Raw genomic sequence first — 23,272 nt, forward strand, 5'->3', positions numbered from 1 at the left:
TTTTTTTTTTTTTTTTTTTTTTTTTTTTTTTTTTTTCCCCAGTCCAGCAGCCTGTTGCACCAGCTCAACGTAAGTTCTGTCTTAAGTTAGGGTGTAAAGTCCACACTAACTGCTACGTTCAAACTAGTTAGTTTGACACTAAAGTTGTGTCTTTGTTTGGTTGCACCACGGAGACGTAAGGTACATCTTAACTAGTAGACCCTAAAGTCCATACTAACCAAAATAGTGTCGCAGACAATGACGTGTACAGTATCTGTGACCAATCAGTGAAAAGCACGGTGGAAACGGTGTTTATTTACGGTTGTTTAAGTGGAGTGAAAACAGGACATGTTGCCCACAGCAAATTAGTGCTTTCATATTTCATCAACACTAATCAAATGAGAACGTTATTGAGTAACGTTCGTTTAGGTTCATATTACTGTTAACGTTTATCTGTGAGCTCTTCATCAGTATTGTTGGCTATACCACCATCCTGCCTCACTAAATTGTTGCGGTTATTTTAATTTGTATGCAGTGCTGCAGCTTGTGGGAAACAAAAGCGTGAGTCATAAATATCAAAGGGTGTAATTTATCACGGAGAGCGCGTTGCGGACGCAAAACAACGATGCGCCACGGTGCCAAGTTGCAATCCATGCCAACTGCTATTTTACGGAGGACTTTACACCTAGTAAGACGTAGGTGTAAATTTTAAGTTCTAACTTATGCCTACGTTATAACTATTTCACTTGGTGCAACCCAAATATTTTTAGTAGTGCGTAAACTCGGACTTAGTGAGACTTTACGTTCAAACTAGCTTACGTTTCAATTTACGCACAGCTGGTGCAACCCACTGCAGGCCACCGGGCATCAGCCCGACGTGTTAGCTTGGACGCTTACAGTCACAACACTGCCTCACAAACTTGGCTGCATCCAACTCGAGACAACTTTTCAGACCCTGGAGACAATCTTTCTCAGAAGAGACTAACGCGACAAATCTGGAGACTTTTTCTGACATGGGATTAACATTACCAGCAAGCAGCAGTTGGTTAATTTTGGTTCATAAAAAAAAAAAAAAAAAAAAAAAATTAATAATAAAAAAGAATTAAAAAATTCGAACATTCAAATTACATTTCGAAAACGAACCCCTTCCCCCACATTCGAAGTTGCATTCGAATTTCGAATGAAAAGTGACAGCCCTAGTACAGTGTGCATACAGTGTGCATACAGTAACGGCTGCTGGAATACAATTGAAATGTCACTTTAGTGTCGACTGATTGCTTCACTCAGTCCTCAGCTGTGTCCCCTCATCAAAAAAGACTCCAGGACTCCCTCAGACCAAGACTCTCCCCCCTCCCTCCCTGCCCCTCCCCTCCATCTCTCCTCTCCCCCCTCCCTCCCTCCCTGCCCCTCCTCTCCCTCTCCCCCCTCCCTCCCTGCCCCTCCCTCTCTCCTCTCCTCTCTCTCTGAAATATCATCATGCTGCGAGGCAGAGTTCTGCTGACATTTAATGAAGGACTTTTCCTCTCATGTGGGGAAAGAACACGCTCTCAGCTGACTTCTCAGGGCCTTTTCTGTTCACTGTTAACTACTCTTCAATCAATCTGAATGTCCTCCATTCTCTGTCCCGTCCCTGTTTTCTTACTCAACAGTCTGCGTGCTGTACACTCAAGGAATAGCCAACAGGGAATGGAGAGAGGTGAGTAAACCTACTAACAGCGGGGTGTTTGGGGGAGGGGGGAGGCATTGGATTAATTAATTACTAATAAAAAGTCATTTCCAAGCAGGTGAAACGCCATGTTTCACCCAATGGAGGCACCATTTCAACATTGTCAAATTCATGTTGATGGGACAGTTCCCCTCAACATTTGTGAGCTGCAGCCGCTCGGGTCCCGGTCCTCTCGCTCACTGGAACCCCCAGGCATGGGCTATATGCACAACTCCACTACTTCCTGAAATCAGTACAGCTTCTTTATTTCCTGTCATCACTATTGGATGAACTGATTAATGTCAGGTGTGCTGCAGTCACAACAATGATCAGGCACACCTGATTAATCAGTTCATCCAATAGTGTAGGACAGGAAATAAATAAGCTGTACTAATTTCAGGAAGTAAAAAAGTTGTGCATGTAGCCTATTGACTGGTCCTCTCGCTCACTGGAACCCCCAGGCATTGACTGGTCCTCTCGCTCACTGGAACCCCCAGGCATTGACTGGTCCTCTCGCTCACTGGAACCCCCAGGCATTGACTGGTCCTCTCGCTCACTGGAACCCCCAGGCATTGACTGGTCCTCTCGCTCACTGGAACCCCCAGGCATTGACTGGTCCTCTCGCTCACTGGAACCCCCAGGCATTGACTGGTCCTCTCGCTCACTGGAACCCCCAGGCATTGACTGGTCCTCTCGCTCACTGGAACCCCCAGGCATTGACTGGTCCTCTCGCTCACTGGAACCCCCAGGCATTGACTGGTCCTCTCGCTCACTGGAACCCCCAGGCATTGACTGGTCCTCTCGCTCACTGGAACCCCCAGGCATTGACTGGTCCTCTCGCTCACTGGAACCCCCAGGCATTGACTGGTCCTCTCGCTCACTGGAACCCCCAGGCATTGACTGGTCCTCTCGCTCACTGGAACCCCCAGGCATTGACTGGTCCTCTCGCTCACTGGAACCCCCAGGCATTGACTGGTCCTCTCGCTCACTGGAACCCCCAGGCATTGACTGAACAGAAGTCCCCGTCTCGTAAGCGTGGAGCTTTGGTGAGGGAGGAAACAGTCTCAGGAGAAAGTGGGTGTAGTAAAGCTGCAAACTCACAGTAGCACCTGGCTGAGTCAATGAAACCTCCTGAAGGCAGTTCAACTATAGCCGTTTTCACACATGCGCTTTATACCGGGAAATCAGAATCAGAATCAGAATCAGATATCATTTATTCACCATTATGTTATGTAACATATAGGAACTTGTTTTGGCATTAAAGTGCATTAATCTTTTTTCACATAAGAGGGACAAGTGCAAAACAAGACAGATACAGTGGGACAACAGGACAAAGAAAGTGCAATATCTGGTGATCAGACAGGTATGGGCAGAGCAAGCTTGGATTAGAGTTCAGGCCCGAGGCAGCTCCCCTTAGGATGGGGGGGGGGGGGGGGGGAGCAGGGGGATACCTGACTGGTTTACAAGACGTGCTGCTGAGGGGAAAAAGCTGAGTCTGTGGCGGTTTTTCAGAGTCACTGGCAGGCGTAGCCGCCTACCGTGGGGAAGCGTGGTGAAGAGGTCGTGACCCGGGTGGGATGCGTCGGCCATAATCTTTCTGGCCCTCTTCAAGGCCCTGGTGTCATGTAGGGACTCGAGAGAGGGGAGGGGGCAGCCGATCACCTTCTCCGCTGATCATATCACCCGCTGCAGCTTGGTCTTGTCCTTGACCGTAGCCGCAGGGAACCAGGTGATGATGGAGAAGGTGAGGATGGACTCGATGATGGAGGTGTAAAACTGAGTCAGCATAGTCCTCGGCAGCCGGAACTTCTTTAGCTGCCGCAGGAAGAACATCCTCTTCCGGGCCTTCTTCATGAGAGCGTCGATGTTCAGCTCCCACTTCAGGTCCCGGGAGATCGTCATGCCAAGGAAGCGGCAAGACTCAACAGAGGCCACTGGGGTGCCTCCATTGACAGTACATAATATGGTGCCTCCCAAGTTGAGCGGGGGGGGGAGGGGCTAACTTCCGCCTGAAATCGACTACCATCTCCACTGTTTTGAGAGCATTAAGGGCCAGGTTGTTGTCTTTACACCAGCTCTGTAGCCGCATGATCTCCCTCCTGTAGGCGGACTCATCCCCATTGGAGATGAGGCCTACCAAGGTGGTATCGTCTGCACATTTCAGGAGCTTGACCGACGAGTGGAGGGAGATGCAGCTGTTGGTGTACAGGGAGAATAGTAGGGCGGACAGAATGACCAGAATGACCAGAAAGCGGTGTAATGCCTTCATGTGTGAAAGTTGTTTTCCGGTATAAGCGCGACCCCGTCATCGCGGACATTTCACCACTTCGGAGCTTGTCATAAGAGCGGTATGTCTGCTTCATGTGTGGGCGTGCCGATTTCCCCCCTCCCCTCTCTGCTCGCTCTCTGGCCAGTCCTTCAGTCCTCCGCAGCAGCCCGACACACAGGACAGACACAGCGAAAATGGCAGCGGCTTGTTCTGAGAGTCTTGCAAGCCGTCCAACGCTTGTAGAGAAAGCAAATGCACGAAGCAAAATGTGGAAGTATTTTGCTTACGTTGCTGACAGCGAAGGCAAGCCCCTTGGACACATCAAACAAAGCCAGTCTGTAAAAAGTGCTTCAACGCGACGCAGGTGAACGGATAAACCAGGCTATTTCTCTCCGACAGGGATCCCCACTTCTTCAGTTCAAAGACTGGTTAGCAAATGTGAAGGATACAACATACATGCCCTCTTAAGTCAAACGAGTGTGATTTATTGTGTGACAAGCGAACTTATTTCACCATCGGAGTTTTGCCGACCCCCAAAATAAGGACGATTCCCCATCCAAGTGCACACGTCACTCCCCGGATCGAGAAGAGAGATACATCTGAAATGGCACACCCCCTGCTTGGGCATATATAGGGGCAGCACCCCCTGCTTGGGCATATATAGGGGCAGCACCCCCTGCTTGGGCATATATAGGGGCAGCACCCCCTGCTTGGGCATATATAGGGGCAGCACCCCCTGCTTGGGCATATATAGGGGCAGCGCCCCCTGCTTGGGCATATATAGGGGCAGCACCCCCTGCTTGGGCATATATAGGGGCAGCGCCCCTTGCCAGGTGCAGAGGGTACGCCTCTTTTTCCCCACCCCATTGTGTTCACAACGGTGTAGAGATGATTGTCTTCTATAAATCTTGCAGAAGCAAGATATCCCATTTGCGAGGTTCCCCTAAGCCTTTTTGGATAAAACACTATGATACAGTACTGCATTCAGTAGCTTACGATTTGTCATTGTAGGTTGCATCTGTCCTTGTAAATAACACTTTATATAACCTAGCCTAGAAACAGGATTTGAACAAATTGGAGTGTGTGTTATACTGTGTATTGTATGTTGAATGAATGTTCCTGACAACCAGTGTTACAGTGTCACCCGAACTTTCTCCCAGTTTGGCAGGACAGAAGTCATAGACAACACCCTCAACCCAGACTTCGTCCGCAAATTCATCCTGGACTATTTCTTTGAGGAGAGGCAGAATCTACGCTTTGACCTGTGAGTTAACTGTGTGTGTGTGTGTGTGTGTGTGTGTGTGTGTGTGTGTGTGTGTGTGTGTGTGTGTGTGTGTGTGTGTGTGTGTGACATGTGTGTGTGTGTGTGTCGGGGGGGGGGGGGGGGGGGCTTTGGACAGGCGTGGGTGAGAGTGCTGCTCCGTGCGGCGCAAAGTTGAGTTAAGACTGAAATATTCATGGGGGGCGCAGAGGGACATGTAAGTTCTTCTCCCTTTTAAATAAAAGACTAGTTTTCATGCCACTTTTTTTCCAGCATTTCTATTTGAATTAATCTCATTCAGGGCTGGGCAATATATCAATATTATATCGATATTGTGATGTGAGACTAGCTATCGTCTTAGATTTTGTATTTCGTAATATTCGTGTCATGGCGTGTTGTTCTTTCCTGGTTTAAAATGCTGCATTACAGTAAACTGATGTCATTTTACCAGACTGGTCTAGCTGTTCTATTATTTGTCTTTACCTACTTCGTCATATCCACACTACTGATGATGATCAAAAATCTCATTGTGTAAACATTCTGTGAAAGCACCAATAGGCATCCATCCATAAAATGTTCATGCTTGTATCTAGTCTTATGTTCATTGTATTGTCTTGGGTTTATGGAATCATCAAGCAAACAGTTTGAAAACATGGCTCACATGATGCAAAGAGAACTGGGGCGGCAGGTGAGAGACTGTCCTGTATATAAAAGGTCACAGGTTTGATGCCTGCAGCAGCCGCTGTGTTCCGTCGAAGTGAGCAAGACACTGAACTCCTCCCTGCCTCCTGCATGACGCTCTCAGTAACAGCATCTCAGTGCTTCGGTGAAAAGTTAATTTCACAAAAAATGTTAAATGGATTCCAAAATTGGATTGCAAAGCTGTGTGTGGATTAATAGTTAATTGGTACATTCCCTTCTAGTTTGATGCATGAAGTAGTTCAACCCCTCCCCTGCTTTTACCTCTACACTACCCAGACACAGAGATGGGCGAAAATACATCATAAAGTATTTTGATACAAATTACAAATACTTGCTCAAAAAATGTATCACAATACAAATACAAAATACCTGTCTGAAAATGTATTTGAGATACAAATACGTATTTTGTATTTTGAAAATACATGAAAATACATTTTATAAAAACTTATAAAGAGCTGCAACGATTAGTCAATTCATAGATGAATTGCCAAATATTAAATTAATTGCCTATTTTGATGATCTATTAATCATTTAGAGACATTTCTTTAAGGAAAATGTCCCAATTCTCTGATTTCAGCTATTCAAAAGTGACATTTTCTGGTTTCCTTAGACAGTAAATCCTCTCTTTAGTCCTCTGTCACAGTATGTGTACTCCCTAACACACTGCAGTTCTTCCATTTTAGTTTTAGTTGTTTTTCAGTAGAACTAATTTCTCCTTCAGCTCAGCTGTTAATCACCTTCTGTGAGGGCTTTTGACTTAAAGGCAGCATTTCTGCATGTTAACCTCAAGTTTTGGAACTTTGACTATGTTTAGCCATAGATATCTGACATCATAACACAATATATATTAACTGAAATAGGTCAAAGGCATAGTAGGTCCCCTTTAAACAACTTCACATTCACCACCATGTCAGTAACTTGTCGTCACAGTATTTATTTAACGTGCAAACATATTTATACAACTAGAAAAGGTTACATTTCAGGAATTGAATGCCCTGATGCACATCCTGTCTAAGGTTGTGAAATTGTGAATCGGTGAGAGGAACGATGAGAAACTGCATCTCAAACAAAAAAGGCCTTCCATGAAATTGGACTCTTGTTCAAATCCTTACATCCTTAAAATGACCTCCCCTCCTTCTGCTTCATAAACAAAATCCAAAACAACCTGGCTATCTAGAACATAATTACTAAAGAACAATCACTCACTGAATACAACTTTCCACTATCAGCAGTGGTAACACCATTCTAGTGTCAAAATCTGCACAGCCATCATTATGCACAGTGAAGCTCAGACATCCTTGTAGCAACAGAAAGACATTTTTGATTTTCATTAGGGTACTTTGGTGTTCAGTTATAGTTTTTCAGTATAACTAATTTCTCCATCTATTCAAATCAGGTTTATGACAGTTAGTTGTTTTTCAGTACAACTAATTTCTCCTATTCAAATCAGGTTTCAGTTTAGTTCAGTTAGGGTTTTTTTCAGTACAACTTATTTCTCAATCTATTCATATCAGGTTTTAGTATAGTTCAGTTAGTTAGTTTTTTTCCAGTACAACTTATTTCTTCAGCTATTCACATCAGGTTTCAGTTTAGTTCAGTTAGTTAGTTTTTCAATACAACTTATTTCTCAATCTATTCTGAATCATATCAGCTTTCAGTTTAGTTCAGTTAGTTGTTTTTCAGTACAACTTATTTCTCTATCTATTCTGAATCATATCAGGTTTCAGTTTAGTTCAGTTAGTTGTTTTTTCAACTTATTTCTCCATCTATTCATATCAGGTTTCAGTTTAGTTCACTTAGTTGTTTTTAGTACAACTAATTTCTCCATCTTTTCCCATCAGGTTTCAGTTCAGTTAGTTGTTTTTCAATACACCTTATTTCTCCATCTTTTCATATCAGGTTTCAGTTCAGTTTAGTTCACTTAGTTGTTTTTAGTACAACTAATTTCTCCTATTCAAATCAGGTTTCAGTTCAGTCCAGTTAGTTGTTTTTTAGTACAAGTAATTTCTCTGTTTATTCATATCAGGTTTCAGTTTAGTTCACTTAGTTGTTTTTAGTACAACTAATTTCTCCATCTTTTCACATCAGGTTTCAGTTCAGTTAGTTGTTTTTCAATACACCTTATTTCTCCATCTTTTCATATCAGGTTTCAGTTCAGTTTAGTTCACTTAGTTGTTTTTAGTACAACTAATTTCTCCTATTCAAATCAGGTTTCAGTTCAGTCCAGTTAGTTGTTTTTTAGTACAAGTAATTTCTCTGTTTATTCATATCAGGTTTCAGTTTAGTTCACTTAGTTGTTTTTAGTACAACTAATTTCTCCATCTTTAGTTTAAACCTGTGTCAATGTTTACATGTGTCAATTTGAGAATAAAAAGAAAAATGTATTTTATGTATTTGAAATACACAAAATACAAGATCTGAAAGTATCTTGATACAAATTACATCTCATTTTTCTCTGCCCAGCCAAATACAAATTACAAAATACAAAAAAGTAGTTGAAATACGTATTTCAAATACAAGTATTTCAAATACTGCCCATCTCTGCCCAGACACCCAATTCAACCCCTCCTGAAGAAAGCTCACCTAGATCCCTCAGTCCTTAACTCTCTCGTAACGGGACAAGCCCCGTCTTTTATTGTCACACGAACACCACAACACATGCATGCAGCCACAACACACTCATGCTGACGGTGGCCGGTGAAAAGTGTCCTCTGCATTTAACCCATCCAGGCATGTCCTTTCCTCCGGGGGGCAGGCCAGGAGCAGTGGTCGCTTTCTCGTACAGCGCCCGGGGACCAACTTCGGATGTTGTCGTCACTGGTCGGATGACGATGACGATCTGATCTTCTGCATGTTTTTTAGTGGGGGGGTTATATACGGAGGAACCCCCTGGGGGAGCACGGGGAGAACATGCAAACTCCACACAGAGAGAAAGGCCCTTACGACGAGATACCCCACCTGGGCAGTAGGCACTGAAGATATGGGGGGGAACACAACCACAGCACCCACAGTGTCCCAGGCGAGAATCGAACTCAGGACCTTCTGACTGTGAGGCGACAGCTCTACCACTGAGCCACCGTGCCCCTAAAGACCCCCGGCCTAAAGTCATGGTTTAAGATGTAGATTAAATACTCTATTTTGAATCATCATTTTGTGTGTGATGGTTTTTCCCACCAAAAGAAGTTAAATTACCTTGTTAAAATTCTTAAAAGGACTTCCCCTTCTCCTGCTAATTAAATATTCCAACGCAACCAATCACGGTTATTCTAGAACAGGGTTAGGGTTAGGCCAATCACAGTATATAAACAAGGGCTTTACTGGATATGAATACTGGACAGGGATTGGCTCCAATATTTGTGATGTCATGAATCATGCTTGTTGAAAATGGCCTTTTCACTGAGCACAGAGAAATTTTCCACTTTCAGCAGATGATTGTGCCTTATAGTGATAAACTCTGCTCAAACATCCAACTGAAAGAACAAGAAGATTTTTTTTTTTTTTTTTACTTTAGGGGTCTTTTTCTAAGTTGATGTTTTTATATATAAAAAAAATGTTTTTAGTCATGTTGGTCACTATCTTCCCACTGGCCTTAGGCGCTAAAACTGGCATTAAACGCCAAAAAAAACGTGCCTTGCGCCTGCCTCGGGAGGATAGCATCATGGTTTTAGGCCCCGAAATGCGCTTTACGCCGAAGAGGCGTGGCGCAGTGCCAGAATAGGCCAGAATGGGCGTTTCGGCCTTAAATACCGGCCTAACGCTATCTTCCCCCCTGGCGTTAATTTAGCGTTTAGTGCTTTTCAAAACCAGGCCTTATTCAGTGCGCCGGAGATATGACTGTGCGTAATTGCGCGCACCTCTCCTCTGCCATCTCACTCTCTCTCCTCCTCTCTCTCTCTCACTCCCTCTCTCTCTCTCTCTCTCTCTCTCACTCCCTCTCTCTTACACGTCAAACAGGCACAATGACGGATGAAAAAAAAAGTTGTTATACTGTAGTTTTGAGCCCCTGTCATTCAGAGGCTGTTGCATCATCCTACCTGTGCAGTGGGTGATAAGAAAAGGTAGTGAGGGAAAACGATATCATTCTGCCCAAACTTTCACCAATCTAATCTCATCATGACATCCAGCCAGGGATAGGCTATATTTTTTCTAGCCGATGCGTTTAGAACATTCTTTTCACTTTGATCTTGCTATAGTGTAGCGTATTTACATGCTTGCTGTATTTAAACTGCAGTGAGATTGGTTTGAGAAGCATACTAATGTGGAATAATATATATGGAGACAGACGGGGATGAAAGAGGGAGGGGGGGAGCTCAGAGCGCTTTGGTACGGCTTTTCTGAGCGGATTGGATCGCTCCGTGGAAAGGGACATTTGTTTACTGCACTTATCCAATGAGCACGGTGTGAATAATTCTACGCTTAAAAGGCGTGGTTATAATGCTTAAGGCCGACACGAGAATAGGCAGTGCGCCGGTCCACGCCCACCAATATGGGCTGCGCCTGGCGCTAAGCGCTAATTTAACGCCGGTGGGACGATAGAGCCCCCTATCTTGTTCGGACATTATTGTTGAGAAATTCCAATCAGATTTGACACTACACAGCATAGAGACAAATGGCCCCCTTTTAACAGCAGATGCAGCAGATTGCTTGGCCCTAATCCTTTTAGACCTAAGTGCTGCATTTGATACGGTTGATCATGCCATTTTAATTGACTGCCTTAAGCACTGGGCAGGTATGCCTGGCTCAGCACCGAGTTGGCTCAGATCTTACCTCGCCAACAAGTTACTTTGTTATAATAGGCAATTCCTCAGCTACCTCAGCAGGCAAAACCTCTGGGGTCCTTCACAGCTCCATTTTAGACACCCCACCCCGTTCTCTGTCTACTACATGCTCCCGCTTGGTAGCATCATTTGTAAACAACATAAACTGTCTCCCATAAAAACCTGGCAACCAAAACTGTATAAACACTCAGCTTCCTCTATTCCTGAGTCAAAAGTCACTCTCGCATTTGCAGCTTCTTCAGAATGCAGCTTAGCATCTTTCTATGCAACAGTTATATATACTACAAATTGTGCGCTCCTTTCTAGCGTCCCTCGCTGTCTCGCCCACTGAACTGGCTCATTTCTACCATGCCTCGTTGGTTTGCCCTCAAGGCAGATGCAGCGGCTGCACAGCCTTGCCCGCTTGACTGGCATGCGCTTAGCGCATGCGCAGTTGAGCAATTGTGTGTTGTGCCGACTGCCGCCCAATTATATAAGATATATATGATTGATTTTACTGATGAAGTGTAAAGCATGACTAGGTCTAGTTCTTAGTTAGATTGCAGATGTCTTAGCTCCCTGTGAGCTGGATTATTAACTGTTTGTTCACATTTTCTATTTGTTGGTCCACACATGGTGGCTCAGTGGTTAGCACTGCTGCCTCACAGAAACAAAGGCTCGGGTTCAAACCCTGGTCCGTCCCAGGGCCTTTCTGTGTGGAGTTTGCATGTTCTCCCTGTGTTTTTGTGGGTTTCCTCTGGGTGCACCGGTTTCCTCCCACCATCAAAGACATGTGCTGTATGTTAATACCCCTGTCAGTGTGTGTGTGAGGCACTGGCAATTCTAACTGGAGTTCCAAGGGACAGCAGTTGAAAATTAGCCATCTGGCTCAAGACTGGTGCATTTACAGTGATGTTCATTAGTGGGCATTGTCCCTCAAATAAATCAATCAATAAATCTGAATAAAATACCCCTGTATTTTGATTTGCCATGTTTTGGAAAGTTGTAAAACTCATATTTCTTCATTTAGCCTCAAAGTTGAGCTGGCCAAGAAATTATGATAATCTGGATTTTCTGCATTGTGCTTCAGCTTCAGACGTATTCAACGTATTGGCCCACGATCACTCATGAAATATGGAGAGGCTCTTTTGTTTGTTTACTTGTTGGCCACAGACAGTGCAAGCTGTGAGAGGTTAGAGGCAGGGTCAAGGAGAGACGGCTAGCAGTTTGTTTGTGTGTGCTAGCAGCAGACTGTCATATTGTTTATACATTCAAGTATATGTGTGTATGTTTGTGTGTGTGTGTGTGTGTGTGTGTGTGTGTGTGTGTGTGCGTGTGCGTGTGCGTGCATGCGGTGCCATCTGTGTGTGTATTCCGCCGTGTGCTAGCTAGAGGAATGTAACGGACTGTGCCGGAGTATCAAGCAAACAGTTAAAAAAGAAAGAGAGATTGTATTTGGGGTGTAGAGGGAGAGATGGAGGTTGATGCAGTGTGTGTGTGTGTGTGTGTGTGTGTGTGTGTGTGTGTGTGTGTGTGTGTGTGTGTGTGTGTGTGTGTGCGTGCGCGCGCGTTTGTGTGTGTGTGCCTGGCTGCCTGTGCGTGTAGCTCGGCTCGCTACAGGGCTCGTCATGAGTGGGCGAGCATCAGGCCCCGTTGCTGTCTTCTGGATTGATGGCCGTTCGACCACTTGCAGGGATGGCTGCACACACAAACACAGACACACACACACACACACACACACACACACACACACATCCTCATGAAACGGTTCGTATATCTTACGAAAACAGTTTTCCTTAAGTTTCGTGCAGAATCCTACGAATGTCCAACAAAACAATTAGTGCAGCTGCACACACCCCTGCAACACATGTCCAGCAACATGAGTGTAAAGCTACTCAGAATGATTTGTTTCCGGTCATAACTTTCACAATAAAATCCCCTGCAACACGACTGATTTGAAAACGGCAATAGTTGTGTTAAGGCAAGTAAAACAACTTGGTTAAAGCCCCCTCAGGTGTATTTTGTCATTTTTAACACATTCACTGCCAACAACGTGTAAACACGTTTTCAGAATCCAGCTGTTGACTGCCAACAACGTGTTAACACGTTTTCAGAATCGATTTTTTTTTTTTGACGGTGGATCGTTGATCTGGCCCTTTTGCATCTTCTATTATACTGTTAGAGCCGCCGGGCGTGTGCAATCCATTCCGCCGACCCACTGAGTGGCGACGGTGCTCAGACTATTGAGTGTTGTTTGGCCAGAAACGCACGCATTCCAGCTGAGCTCAACCGAGGACCCAGAAGCGAACGAGCCTCATTCTCATACTGTAGGCGAAAACCTTTCACACGGGCGCACGGCGGTGGGGGGTTCCAAAGGTGGACTGGGTGGAAAGCACACTTTGAAGCGCGCAGCATAAAGCCTAGAGTCACACAAGGCTTCGTCAAAGCTCTCAACCGAAAATCCAAGAACGGATTAAGCCACATCCACGCTCGCCGACGAGGGGCCGCCAGAGAGGGAGGCTGCTGCTCACTGCTCAGACAGGCAGGAGAGACTGGCTTGTGACTGACAAACGCTGCTGAAATCCACCAGACACGCCCACGGAGGGAGGAGTTGTAAGGAGAGGGGGTGCGGGTGCTGCTATGGAGGAAATTACTGTTCAGAACTATATTGTTTAAGTCTGATGTCTCACTGATGCCAAAAATAAATGGTTAAAGTGACTATTTGATTGAATTTCACAAAACTGCGATTATCTCAGCTTTTTGTCTCAGACGCTGAAACCATGCTGTACTCAACGGCTAATATCTACATAACTACTAACTCTACAAACTAACTCTTTTAGACAGAGAAAGCACACATTCTATTAGTACTTTTGTGAACTTTGTGTTCACAAAGTCCAAGCAGAAAATTATCCTTGGCTCTTGTAAAATGAGCCAGAATCCTCAAAAAAACCCTCTGGCAAAAGCTACCTACAGTAAAAAAAAAAGGCTGGCAGTGAATGTGTTAAGATATATTTCATGTGTTGGTGAGTCATGAACTGGTCTCTTGATTAGCCATACTGTTTGCCTCTGCTCTGTATTTGGTGACAAATAACCAAATTTTGTGCTCAAAGTCCTAAAAATAAGCTGTTGGTAAAAACAGGTGATGACGTCAAACATTATAGTGGTCTGATGACTAACGTATCCACCTTATTTTTGAATGCCCCACTGTAAAAAAGAATCGTGGGTACAAGGTCCGGTTTAACGTGACTCATTGTTGCAGCTTACCATTTCCTTTGTTATACTCGGCTGCAGACCTATGCTGCAATACCGAATTATAAACCGGAAGCTGGAGCACGTTATAAAAGTTATAAATATAGTCACGTTATAAACAACTAACCGACGCTGGGGGTCCGTATGGAAACAGTGTTACTCGAAATGGTTAAAAGTTAAATCAATTTGGTCATTCAGTGGCGTTTTACTGCCATGTAAAGTAACTAACGCTAGCCGCTAGCATTAGCTACACTAGCCGACTACCCATAATGCATTACATTATCCCAGCACCCGAACGGCTGTAAAATCCTCATAGACGTTTTTTTTGTCAAGTTAAAATAGTCTATTACACCGGAAGAAGCACCCATCAGGCAGATCAGGCAAAAATGGCTGCCAAAAATAAGGTGGATAGGGGTGTCACGATACCCTCAGTTCACGATACGATACAATACACAATATTGGGTTCATGATAACGATACGATACGATATTTATTAATTTTTTACAAAACTTGAATAATGAAAATATATGACTGGAAAAATAGTCTTTTATTTTAAATACACAAAATGCAAAACAAATGCTGTTGTTGGAAATTGTTATTATAATAACTAGAAAACAACATGGAAGATAAGGCTTATCTTGCAATATAATGTGTCACACTGTCACAAACTAACCATTTGTTGCATGGTACTGTAAAAGAAAAATAAACTATACAATCTATATCTTAAATAACTTATGCAGGCAACGAGCTGTGTTTGTGTAGGCTAGTATCTTCACATTTACAGTAATTGTCATCCTCTAAGGAGGATGATTCCTCTTCAATTAATTCTCTGACTGCACTGCGTGTTGAGCGTTGCGCAGCGTTAATTGACGATTGAAACGTATCAAGTTAACGTTACTCTTTCTTTAATCAATCCAACACATGTCAGAGAAATTGTTTCACAACGGGAGTACAGAGCTGCATCGCCTAATGACAGATATTATGCACACATTAGACTCATTCAGAGCGAGATTCATTTGTAGGCAATGCATTGATTAACTGCTTATCCGACATGTTGTGCCCGTGGAAACAATGGCACGACAACTAGTTCATTTCAGACTAGGTCTTTACAGATTAGGGGAGATATCTCGCCTGCCTGCCACTTGGACCGGCGGGGTCTCCCTGTCAGAGTGTCCGTCCGTGCCTCTGCCAGTGCAGGCAGAGGCAGACACACACAGCCAGTGCGCCCTGCTGTCATCCACTGAAACACACGGTCCGCATGGGGATAACCGCACGGGGAAATGTGAATAAGTGTTGTGCAAACTTCGCCAGCCAGTAAATAGCGCATTTAATCTTGTCGGTTATTTAATGAGCGTCGGTTTAGTCCCCATTTCAAGCAAAGCAATGAAAAACATAGAGACAGAATGCGGATCAGTGCCGTCAGTGCAGCATGTTGTTGCAAGAATGGCAATGGGCGGCTGTAGCTCAGGAGGTAGAGCGGGTCGTCACTAATCGCTTTGGATGAAAGAGGTCGGTGGTTCGATTCCCGGCTCCTCCAGTCTGCATGTCGAAGTGTCCTTGGGCAAGATACTGAACCCCAAAATTGCTCCTGATGGTGTGCCAGCACCCTGCGTGGCAGATTGCCACCATCAGTGTATGAATGGGGGAATTCAATGTACCTATTGATTGTAAAGCGCTTTGGATAAAAGCGCTATATACATGCAGACCATTTAACACCACGGGAATGGGAGGAGAATGGTGACTGAAATACTTGAGAGATCCAGCTGCGCCTGAGATTGCGTTGCTGGGTCACTTTAATATGGATTTCTTGCCAAAAAATTATGTCCGAAGATAAAGACTTTAAATGTCAAAAAACGTTCTCCCTCTTCATAGCCTAACAAGCCCCTGGACGTTCCATGATGTCATTGTAAGATCCCTGACCCCTAGGTGTATCCTACTCTGAAACTCTGGCATTTATAAACAGAAAATACATTTTTACAAATAAGCACAAATATACATAAAGTGGAGCGACTGGTAGTATTGTAAAGCGGAAAACAGCGGCTATGCTTATTATATCATAGAGACAACGAGAAAATGAGCGATGTATTTACCTTGGTGCCGCTGGCAGCCTGCTCTGTTTGCTGTCCCTCACATTGGTAGATAGCAGCTCCGCCTCCTGCCGTATCCAACGCTGCTGCTTGTAATTCATATGACGTTATTCCATACGGGTGGCCATCGAATTCAAATTAATCCTCTATATTCTCGAAAACAGATAAATATCAGCAGTGTTTACCATGCTAAGCTACATAACAGCTAACGCTACATAGTAGTCAACCCTGCAAGTCACCCGGATGTGCTTGACACGACCCTTGATGCGTCGAGTTCAGACGTTGTGGGAACTACCCTGTGTGGAGAAAAATGACCAACAGCTTGACAAACGTTAAATGGGTGTATAAGAATTACAGTGCATTACTTTTCGTAAGTTTTACTACGAACAGTGACTGAGAACAGCCTACACACACACACACACACACATGCACGCACGCACGCACACACACAGACACAAACAAATACACAAACACACACACACACACACACACGTCGTGCTCTGTCTCATGTGCTCTGTCCTGCCTGCGGTCTGGTAGTCTTTTTACTGCAGCTCGGTACCTCCCTCTCTGATCATCATGCTTCACCTCCTGCAGGCCATCCATACAAACCACCCATATAGCTGCTGACCCATCCTGCAACCTCCCCCGACCGCCCGCTTTCCCCCTGAAGCCACGACACACTTTGCATTTGACCAGGGTTTCTGCGATGCTATCCATGCCTAGGAATCCTGTTCACTCTCATGCCTCTGCTGGCAGCTTTCCCTGTTTGCTTCTGAACAGGGGAAATAAATTGGAATTGAAACTTGAGATGCTCACTGAAGCCAGTGGAAGCCTCTAGGTAGATGCCTGTCTAATCAAGTGTGTTAAATTGGATCAGACTTAAAGTCCCTGGAAACCAGAAATATTTCTTTATTATTTAGCATTTTGAGTTCATCATATCACAGGACCCTATGTTAATAAGCCACCAGCCAAATTTGAACGATGATGAACGTTGCAAAGTATATAAATTTAGGTTTGACAGTCGTGGCAAAACTCATGAGAAAATCATTATTTTTTAGAGTGTATTTCTCCCGCGGACTGTGTGGGCGTGTCCCATCTGCAGCAGGTTTTCCGAGAGAGAGAGAGCGCGAGACAGAGGGGGGGGAGGGAAACGGAGAAAGAGATCGAGTTACACAGCACTCGTGCTGTGTGTGTGTGTGTGTGTGTGTGTGTGTGTGTGTGTGTGTGTGAGAGAGAGAGTAACCTGCGTCACCAGCCTGTGTGTCTCTCGCTCTCTCTCACTAGTCCCGAGAGAGAGAGAGAGAGAGAGAGAGAGAGAGAGAGAGAGAGAGAGAGAGAGAGAGAGAGAGAGACAGACAGACATAGCGCTTGGCAGACGGCACACAGAGTGGGAGGGAGACGGACAGCGAGGGAGCGCTGTCACTGGGGGCAAAGAACGGACAAAAGGAGGGTGGGTGCGGATTGCGCGCGTGTACAAATGTTATATAGAGCTTATGACGTCATAAGCTCCTGCGTTTTAGCACCTCGCGCACTGCTGTCTTCAATGAGGAAGTACTTTGTAGAATCTTGTAGAAAAGTGGCGATTTTAAGGCTTTGGGTTGAAAGTAATGTATAATAATTTCTGGGACACATAATTACTAACATAAGACCCTAAATAACATAGTTAGAACGTTTTTGTGGATTTTGGTTTCCAGGGACTTTAAAGAGTTAAGTGATGTCGTTACAGCCCCCGAAAGGAATGGGCGGAGGCTGCAGCTTTTGTCCCATGTTGACTTTGTTTATATCATTGGATTGAAAACATTTCTCCTCATAGAAATTGACGGACGATGTCGATATGTGACAGATATAGTAAACATGAGTTTTGAGCTGCAACAACTCCTATCATTCAAGTATATTGTGCTTCTGTAACTGTTCCTTTACGTTCCCCAAAATTGCATTACAAATTGCATTTATAGCCCAATAGAGCTCAACAGTCAGGTGACATCGTAAGGTCAACTCGGGGTATTTCCCCATTCATTTTTTGAAAAATCCTTATCCAAAGAGTTTTAAGGGATAGTTTGGATTTTTTGATGTGGTTGTACAGTATGTGTACTTGCCGATGGTCAGTATGCCCAGTTTGGAGAAATGGAGACCGGCCGTGTCAGGCAAGTAGAGCTGTCTGCTGCGTGTGAACAGGTTCACGAGCCGAAACGTAAAGAACAACAGAAAAATACATGAAATGCTTCCATACTGCTCACCTGGCGTAATCCAAGTATCCACAGGCCCTGAGATGCCAAGGTGACTTGAAAAGATATTATTTACACCTGTTTTTAGCTGAGATCTTCACTGGAGCCAGGTGCTCGAGCTATGAGAAGAAGAAGGGGCCAGCTGCACATGGCTATATTTCAGCTAAAAACATAAAAAAAAGCAGAGAAAAAAAAACATTTTTTGACTACGTTCTTTTTTTGTTGTTGGTCCGAGTGAAATGTTCTATGGTCTCTCTTGATTCTAAATATAGCTGAATCGATTGGTTTGACAAAGTAAAACTATATGTTAAGCATTTTACGAAATATCTATGGGAAAATAAATGGCGAATTAAATCTCTTGGTGCGCACGCTGAAGCAGGAAGTGACGACTTTGGCTCTCTATTTCTCTATTGGCCGTCTCGTCTCTCCGGCCTGGTTTGTTTGTGTTCCATCGTTAGTCATCATGGCTCCATTCAGACAAAGCTCTGTGTGCCTCCTCCCCCCACAGCACAGCACAGCACAGACACAGCACAGCACAGCACAGCACAGCACAGCACAGCACAGCACAGCACAGCACAGACCCAGAGAAATCCTGTCTGGCCCACTGCCTATGAAAAATGATCTCTCTCTCTCTCTCTCTCTCTCTCTCTCTCTCTCTCTCTCTCTCTCTCCTCTCTCTCTCTCTCTCTCTCTCTCTCTCTCTCTCTCTCTCTCTGTCTCTCACACTCACACACACATAGTTGAGGGGTTCTGCTGGAGGTGTCCCCCAGCAGCTCACGAGCACACACTCACTCTTGTGTGTGTGTGTTCTTGTATAGCTATAGGGAGGACCAATTTGAGTGTTCTACCTGGGAAGTGAGGACATTTTGGCCGCTCCTCACTTTCTCCCACACCTTCAAAGGGCTGGTTGAAGGTTAAGACTTGGTTTTAAGGATTAGTATATTAGTTGTGATGGTTTACTTTAGGTAACTAACCCCTAACCCTAACCCTAACCCGAACCCTAAGGGTTAGGCATTTATATTAGTTGTGATGGTTTAGGTTAGGGTAAGGGTTAGGCATTTATATTAGTTGTGATGGTTTAGGTTAGGGTAAGGGTTAGGCATTTATATTAGTTGTGATGGTTTAGGTTAGGGTAAGGGTTAGGCATTCATATTAGTTGTGATGGTTTACTTTAGGTTAGGGTAAGGGTTAGGCATTTATATTAGTTGTGATGGTTTAGGTTAGGGTAAGGGTTAGGCATTCATATTAGTTGTGATGGTTTACTTTAGGTTAGGGTAAGGGTTAGGCATTTATATTAGTTGTGATGGTTTAGGTTAGGGTAAGGGTTAGGCATTTATATTAGTTGTGATGGTTTAGGTTAGGGTAAGGGTTAGGCATTTATATTAGTTGTGATGGTTTAGGTTAGGGTAAGGGTTAGGCATTTATATTAGTTGTGATGGTTTACTTTAGGTTAGGGTAAGGGTTAGGCATTCATATTAGTTGTGATGGTTTACTTTAGGTTAGGGTAAGGGTTAGGCATTTATATTAGTTGTGATGGTTTAGGTTAGGGTAAGGGTTAGGCATTTATATTAGTTGTGATGGTTTACTTTAGGTTAGGGTAAGGGTTAGGCATTTATATTAGTTGTGATGGTTTAGGTTAGGGTAAGGGTTAGGCATTTATATTAGTTGTGATGGTTTACTTTAGGTTAGGGTAAGGGTTAGGCATTCATATTAGTTGTGATGGTTTACTTTAGGTTAGGGTAAGGGTTAGGCATTTATATTAGTTGTGATGGTTTACTTTAGGTTAGGGTAAGGGTTAGGCATTTATATTAGTTGTGATGGTTTAGGTTAGGGTAAGGGTTAGGCATTTATATTAGTTGTGATGGTTTACTTTAGGTTAGGGTAAGGGTTAGGCATTTATATTAGTTGTGATGGTTTACTTTAGGTTAGGGTAAGGGTTAGGCATTTATATTAGTTGTGATGGTTTAGGTTAGGGTAAGGGTTAGGCATTTATATTAGTTGTGATGGTTTAGGTTAGGGTAAGGGTTAGGCATTTATATTAGTTGTGATGGTTTAGGTTAGGGTAAGGGTTAGGCATTTATATTAGTTGTGATGGTTTAGGTTAGGGTAAGGGTTAGGCATTTATATTAGTTGTGATGGTTTAGGTTAGGGTAAGGGTTAGGCATTTATATTAGTTGTGATGGTTTAGGTTAGGGCTTGTCCTCACTAAGATAGCTGGACAAACGTGCTCACAAGCTGCTCAGGGACATCTTCTCCAGCAAAACCTCTCATCAACTGTGTGTTTATGTGTGTGTGTGTGTGTGTGTGTGTGTGTGTGTGTGTGTGTGTGTGTGTGTGTGTCTGTGTGTGTGTCTGTGTGTGTGTGTGTGTGTGTGTGTCTGTGTGTGTTTGTGTGTGAACATGTGCAGCCAAATGCACATACATCTTTATTCTGATGTATGTCTCTCTCTCTCTCTCTCAATCTTAAATGAGATTAAATGAATTATTTATGAACATTTGGGAGTGACCAAGCGAGCCGAAGGGCGAATAGTACATGAAGCACACCTGTGCATTTTGCCGCTGGCGGGGCATTGCGTAACAGCAGTGTGTTTCCTCAACCCCCCCCCCCCCACAGCCCCACCCACACACACACACACACACACACACACACACACACACACACTCCCCGGCCTTTCCTTGGCTGGGGCATTAGTGGCGGTCGGACTGTGTCCGTTGAGTTTGTCGGCGGGCGTCTTATCTGACATGGCATGCTGTCTGTAGAAAGGAACACACAGCTCTTTCACTTACACACTCTGCTGCACAAACACACCGCACACACGCACACACGCTGAAACACACCTGTGACGCACAAACACACACCGCACACACGCTGAAACACACCGCACACACGCTGAAACACACACGCACACACGCTGAAACACACACGCACACACGCTGAAACACACACGCACACACGCTGAAACACACACGCACACACGCTGAAACACACACGCACACACGCTGAAACACACCTGTGACGCACAAACACACACCGCACACACGCTGAAACACACCGCACACACGCTGAAACACACACGCACACACGCTGAAACACACACGCACACACGCTGAAACACACACGCACACACGCTGAAACACACACGCACACACGCTGAAACACACACGCACACACGCTGAAACACACCTGTGACGCACAAACACACACCGCACACACGCTGAAACACACACGCACACACGCTGAAACACACCTGCTATAGACAGAATCACAATGTTTACAATACAAAACTCATGTGTCATCTACATACAATTTAATGTTGTGGAGCAAACGGGGCCGAGGAACAACCGAGATAAAGAGAAAAATGGTTAAAAATACATGTTTGATGCTTTCATATAACAACATTTTCAGTTTGGAGATCTAATTTACCTGTTGGGCCACAGACTAAAGAAAATTACAGCTTGAGTTCAACCAAAACTAGCAGTTAGTCAGACCAGCCTGTCGCTGTTGGGTAGATTTGGTTTATCAAAGACGCTAACGGTAACGACCCTAACGTCATATAGGATGGTTAGCTACGGTATATATCTTTCAACGTTACGGCTGAAAATGACATAAGAAACAGAGATAAACAATAAACAAGTTTGTATCTCCGCAATTCAAATCAATGGGCAGTTGTCTACCTGGAAGTGACTGTTGTTGTTAGCGCGACGGCACGGTGATTGGGTCTATAGAGACGCTGTGATGTTCTTGGAGATTGCACTGTAAAATGCACAGTATTCTGCAAGCCAGGTGCAGAAAAACACCCATTCTTCTCAGGTTGATGACCCCGCATTTAGCGCCGCTGAACGATACTGACAAATAATAATAATAGTATGTTTTTCTTATAATAAATCTTTTAGAGCTTGTTTAAAGAAAAGTGATTTGGTTGTCAGTGTGCAGGATTTACTGAGTTTGAGTCTAAAAGTTTTTGAATCAAGGACCAAAGATTACAGTACCTGCAGCTCTAAAACTCCAGTTTGGACCAAACTCTGTCTGAAGAAATGAATTGCATCCTCTGCGATTTGGAAATTGCATATAAGTTTATGTTCACAATTTCGATTTATTTTTGATAAATTGTTCAGCTCTACCTGCATTTTTCAAAATGATACAGTAAGTTTTGAAAGTGTTTCCTCAAAACCCAGGGTCATCAAATCTTCAGGGTCAACCCACAGCAGAGCATAGAAGGAAAAACATGGAAATCACCCACAGCTAAATCGGCAGTGCTCATTTCACTGTGAGAGTGTAAAAATCAACACTGTGAGAGTGTTTATAGAAGTCTGACTGCATGTAATACTTGTAAATGGCCTTGGAGCCCTTTCAGCTCTATTAGTGGACAAACAACTCTCGAATTAACACTCGTCAGCTCAAAATAATTGAAAAATCAACACTTGCTGGGAGGAGTTTTAAGGTTTTCACCTGAGACCCACGTACCCAGGGTACCACGTATCTTTTCAGCATAGCTTTTAAATAGCCCTCATTTTTACTGTTTCTGTTCAGGATCCCAACAGAGCTGACGTGGGCAAGCACGATTTTTCATTGCTCTTATCTAGGTAATTCAAGATTCACTTTAATAGCCACAGTAAGTAATCAGATTACAAATGAGGAATTTGACTTAGTGCAAGTAGGGCAGTGTAGCGGTCAAGTAAGCGGTAATGCATACTTGGCTGAGTGGGACCAAGTATGACCAAGTAAGTAAAGACCCCCTAAAGTATTAAGTATTAAAATCCTTAAAATGACATCTACTCCTTCTCCTTCATTCAAAATCCGTGAGTCTATGAAGTTGTGCAATTTCATCCCAAATGTTTTCCTGCTGGACACAAGATATTTCCCCACAAGTCCATTCTCAGTCCACTGGAGACTTTGTAGTTTCCACATCACACTTGTGTAAGTTGAATATTGAACCAGAATTGGCTTCCAAACTATTTGAGATGTCACAAATCATACTTGTAGGATTTTTGATTTTCAGTGAGCACAGAGAAAATTTCCACTTTCAGCAGACTTAATG

At 44.0% G+C, this 23,272-nt stretch overlaps 1 protein-coding gene across 1 annotated transcript in view; it reads left to right on the top strand.

The window, feature by feature from the left end:
- LOC310793240 (copine-8-like) overlaps positions 1 to 23,272 on the top strand; it is a gene marked incomplete at its 3' end in the record, with an annotated part of 97,305 nt that overhangs the window by 26,265 nt on the left and 47,768 nt on the right. The window contains exons 3-4 of the mRNA XM_083655016.1: positions 1,629 to 1,675; positions 5,114 to 5,217. Coding sequence (XP_083511142.1) covers positions 1,629 to 1,675; positions 5,114 to 5,217 — 151 coding nt within the window. The remainder of the gene's footprint in view (positions 1 to 1,628; positions 1,676 to 5,113; positions 5,218 to 23,272) is intronic.

Source organism: Poromitra crassiceps (assembly GCF_964638095.1).
Source record: "Poromitra crassiceps genome assembly, chromosome: 18".
Classification (NCBI taxonomy): domain Eukaryota; kingdom Metazoa; phylum Chordata; class Actinopteri; order Beryciformes; family Melamphaidae; genus Poromitra; species Poromitra crassiceps.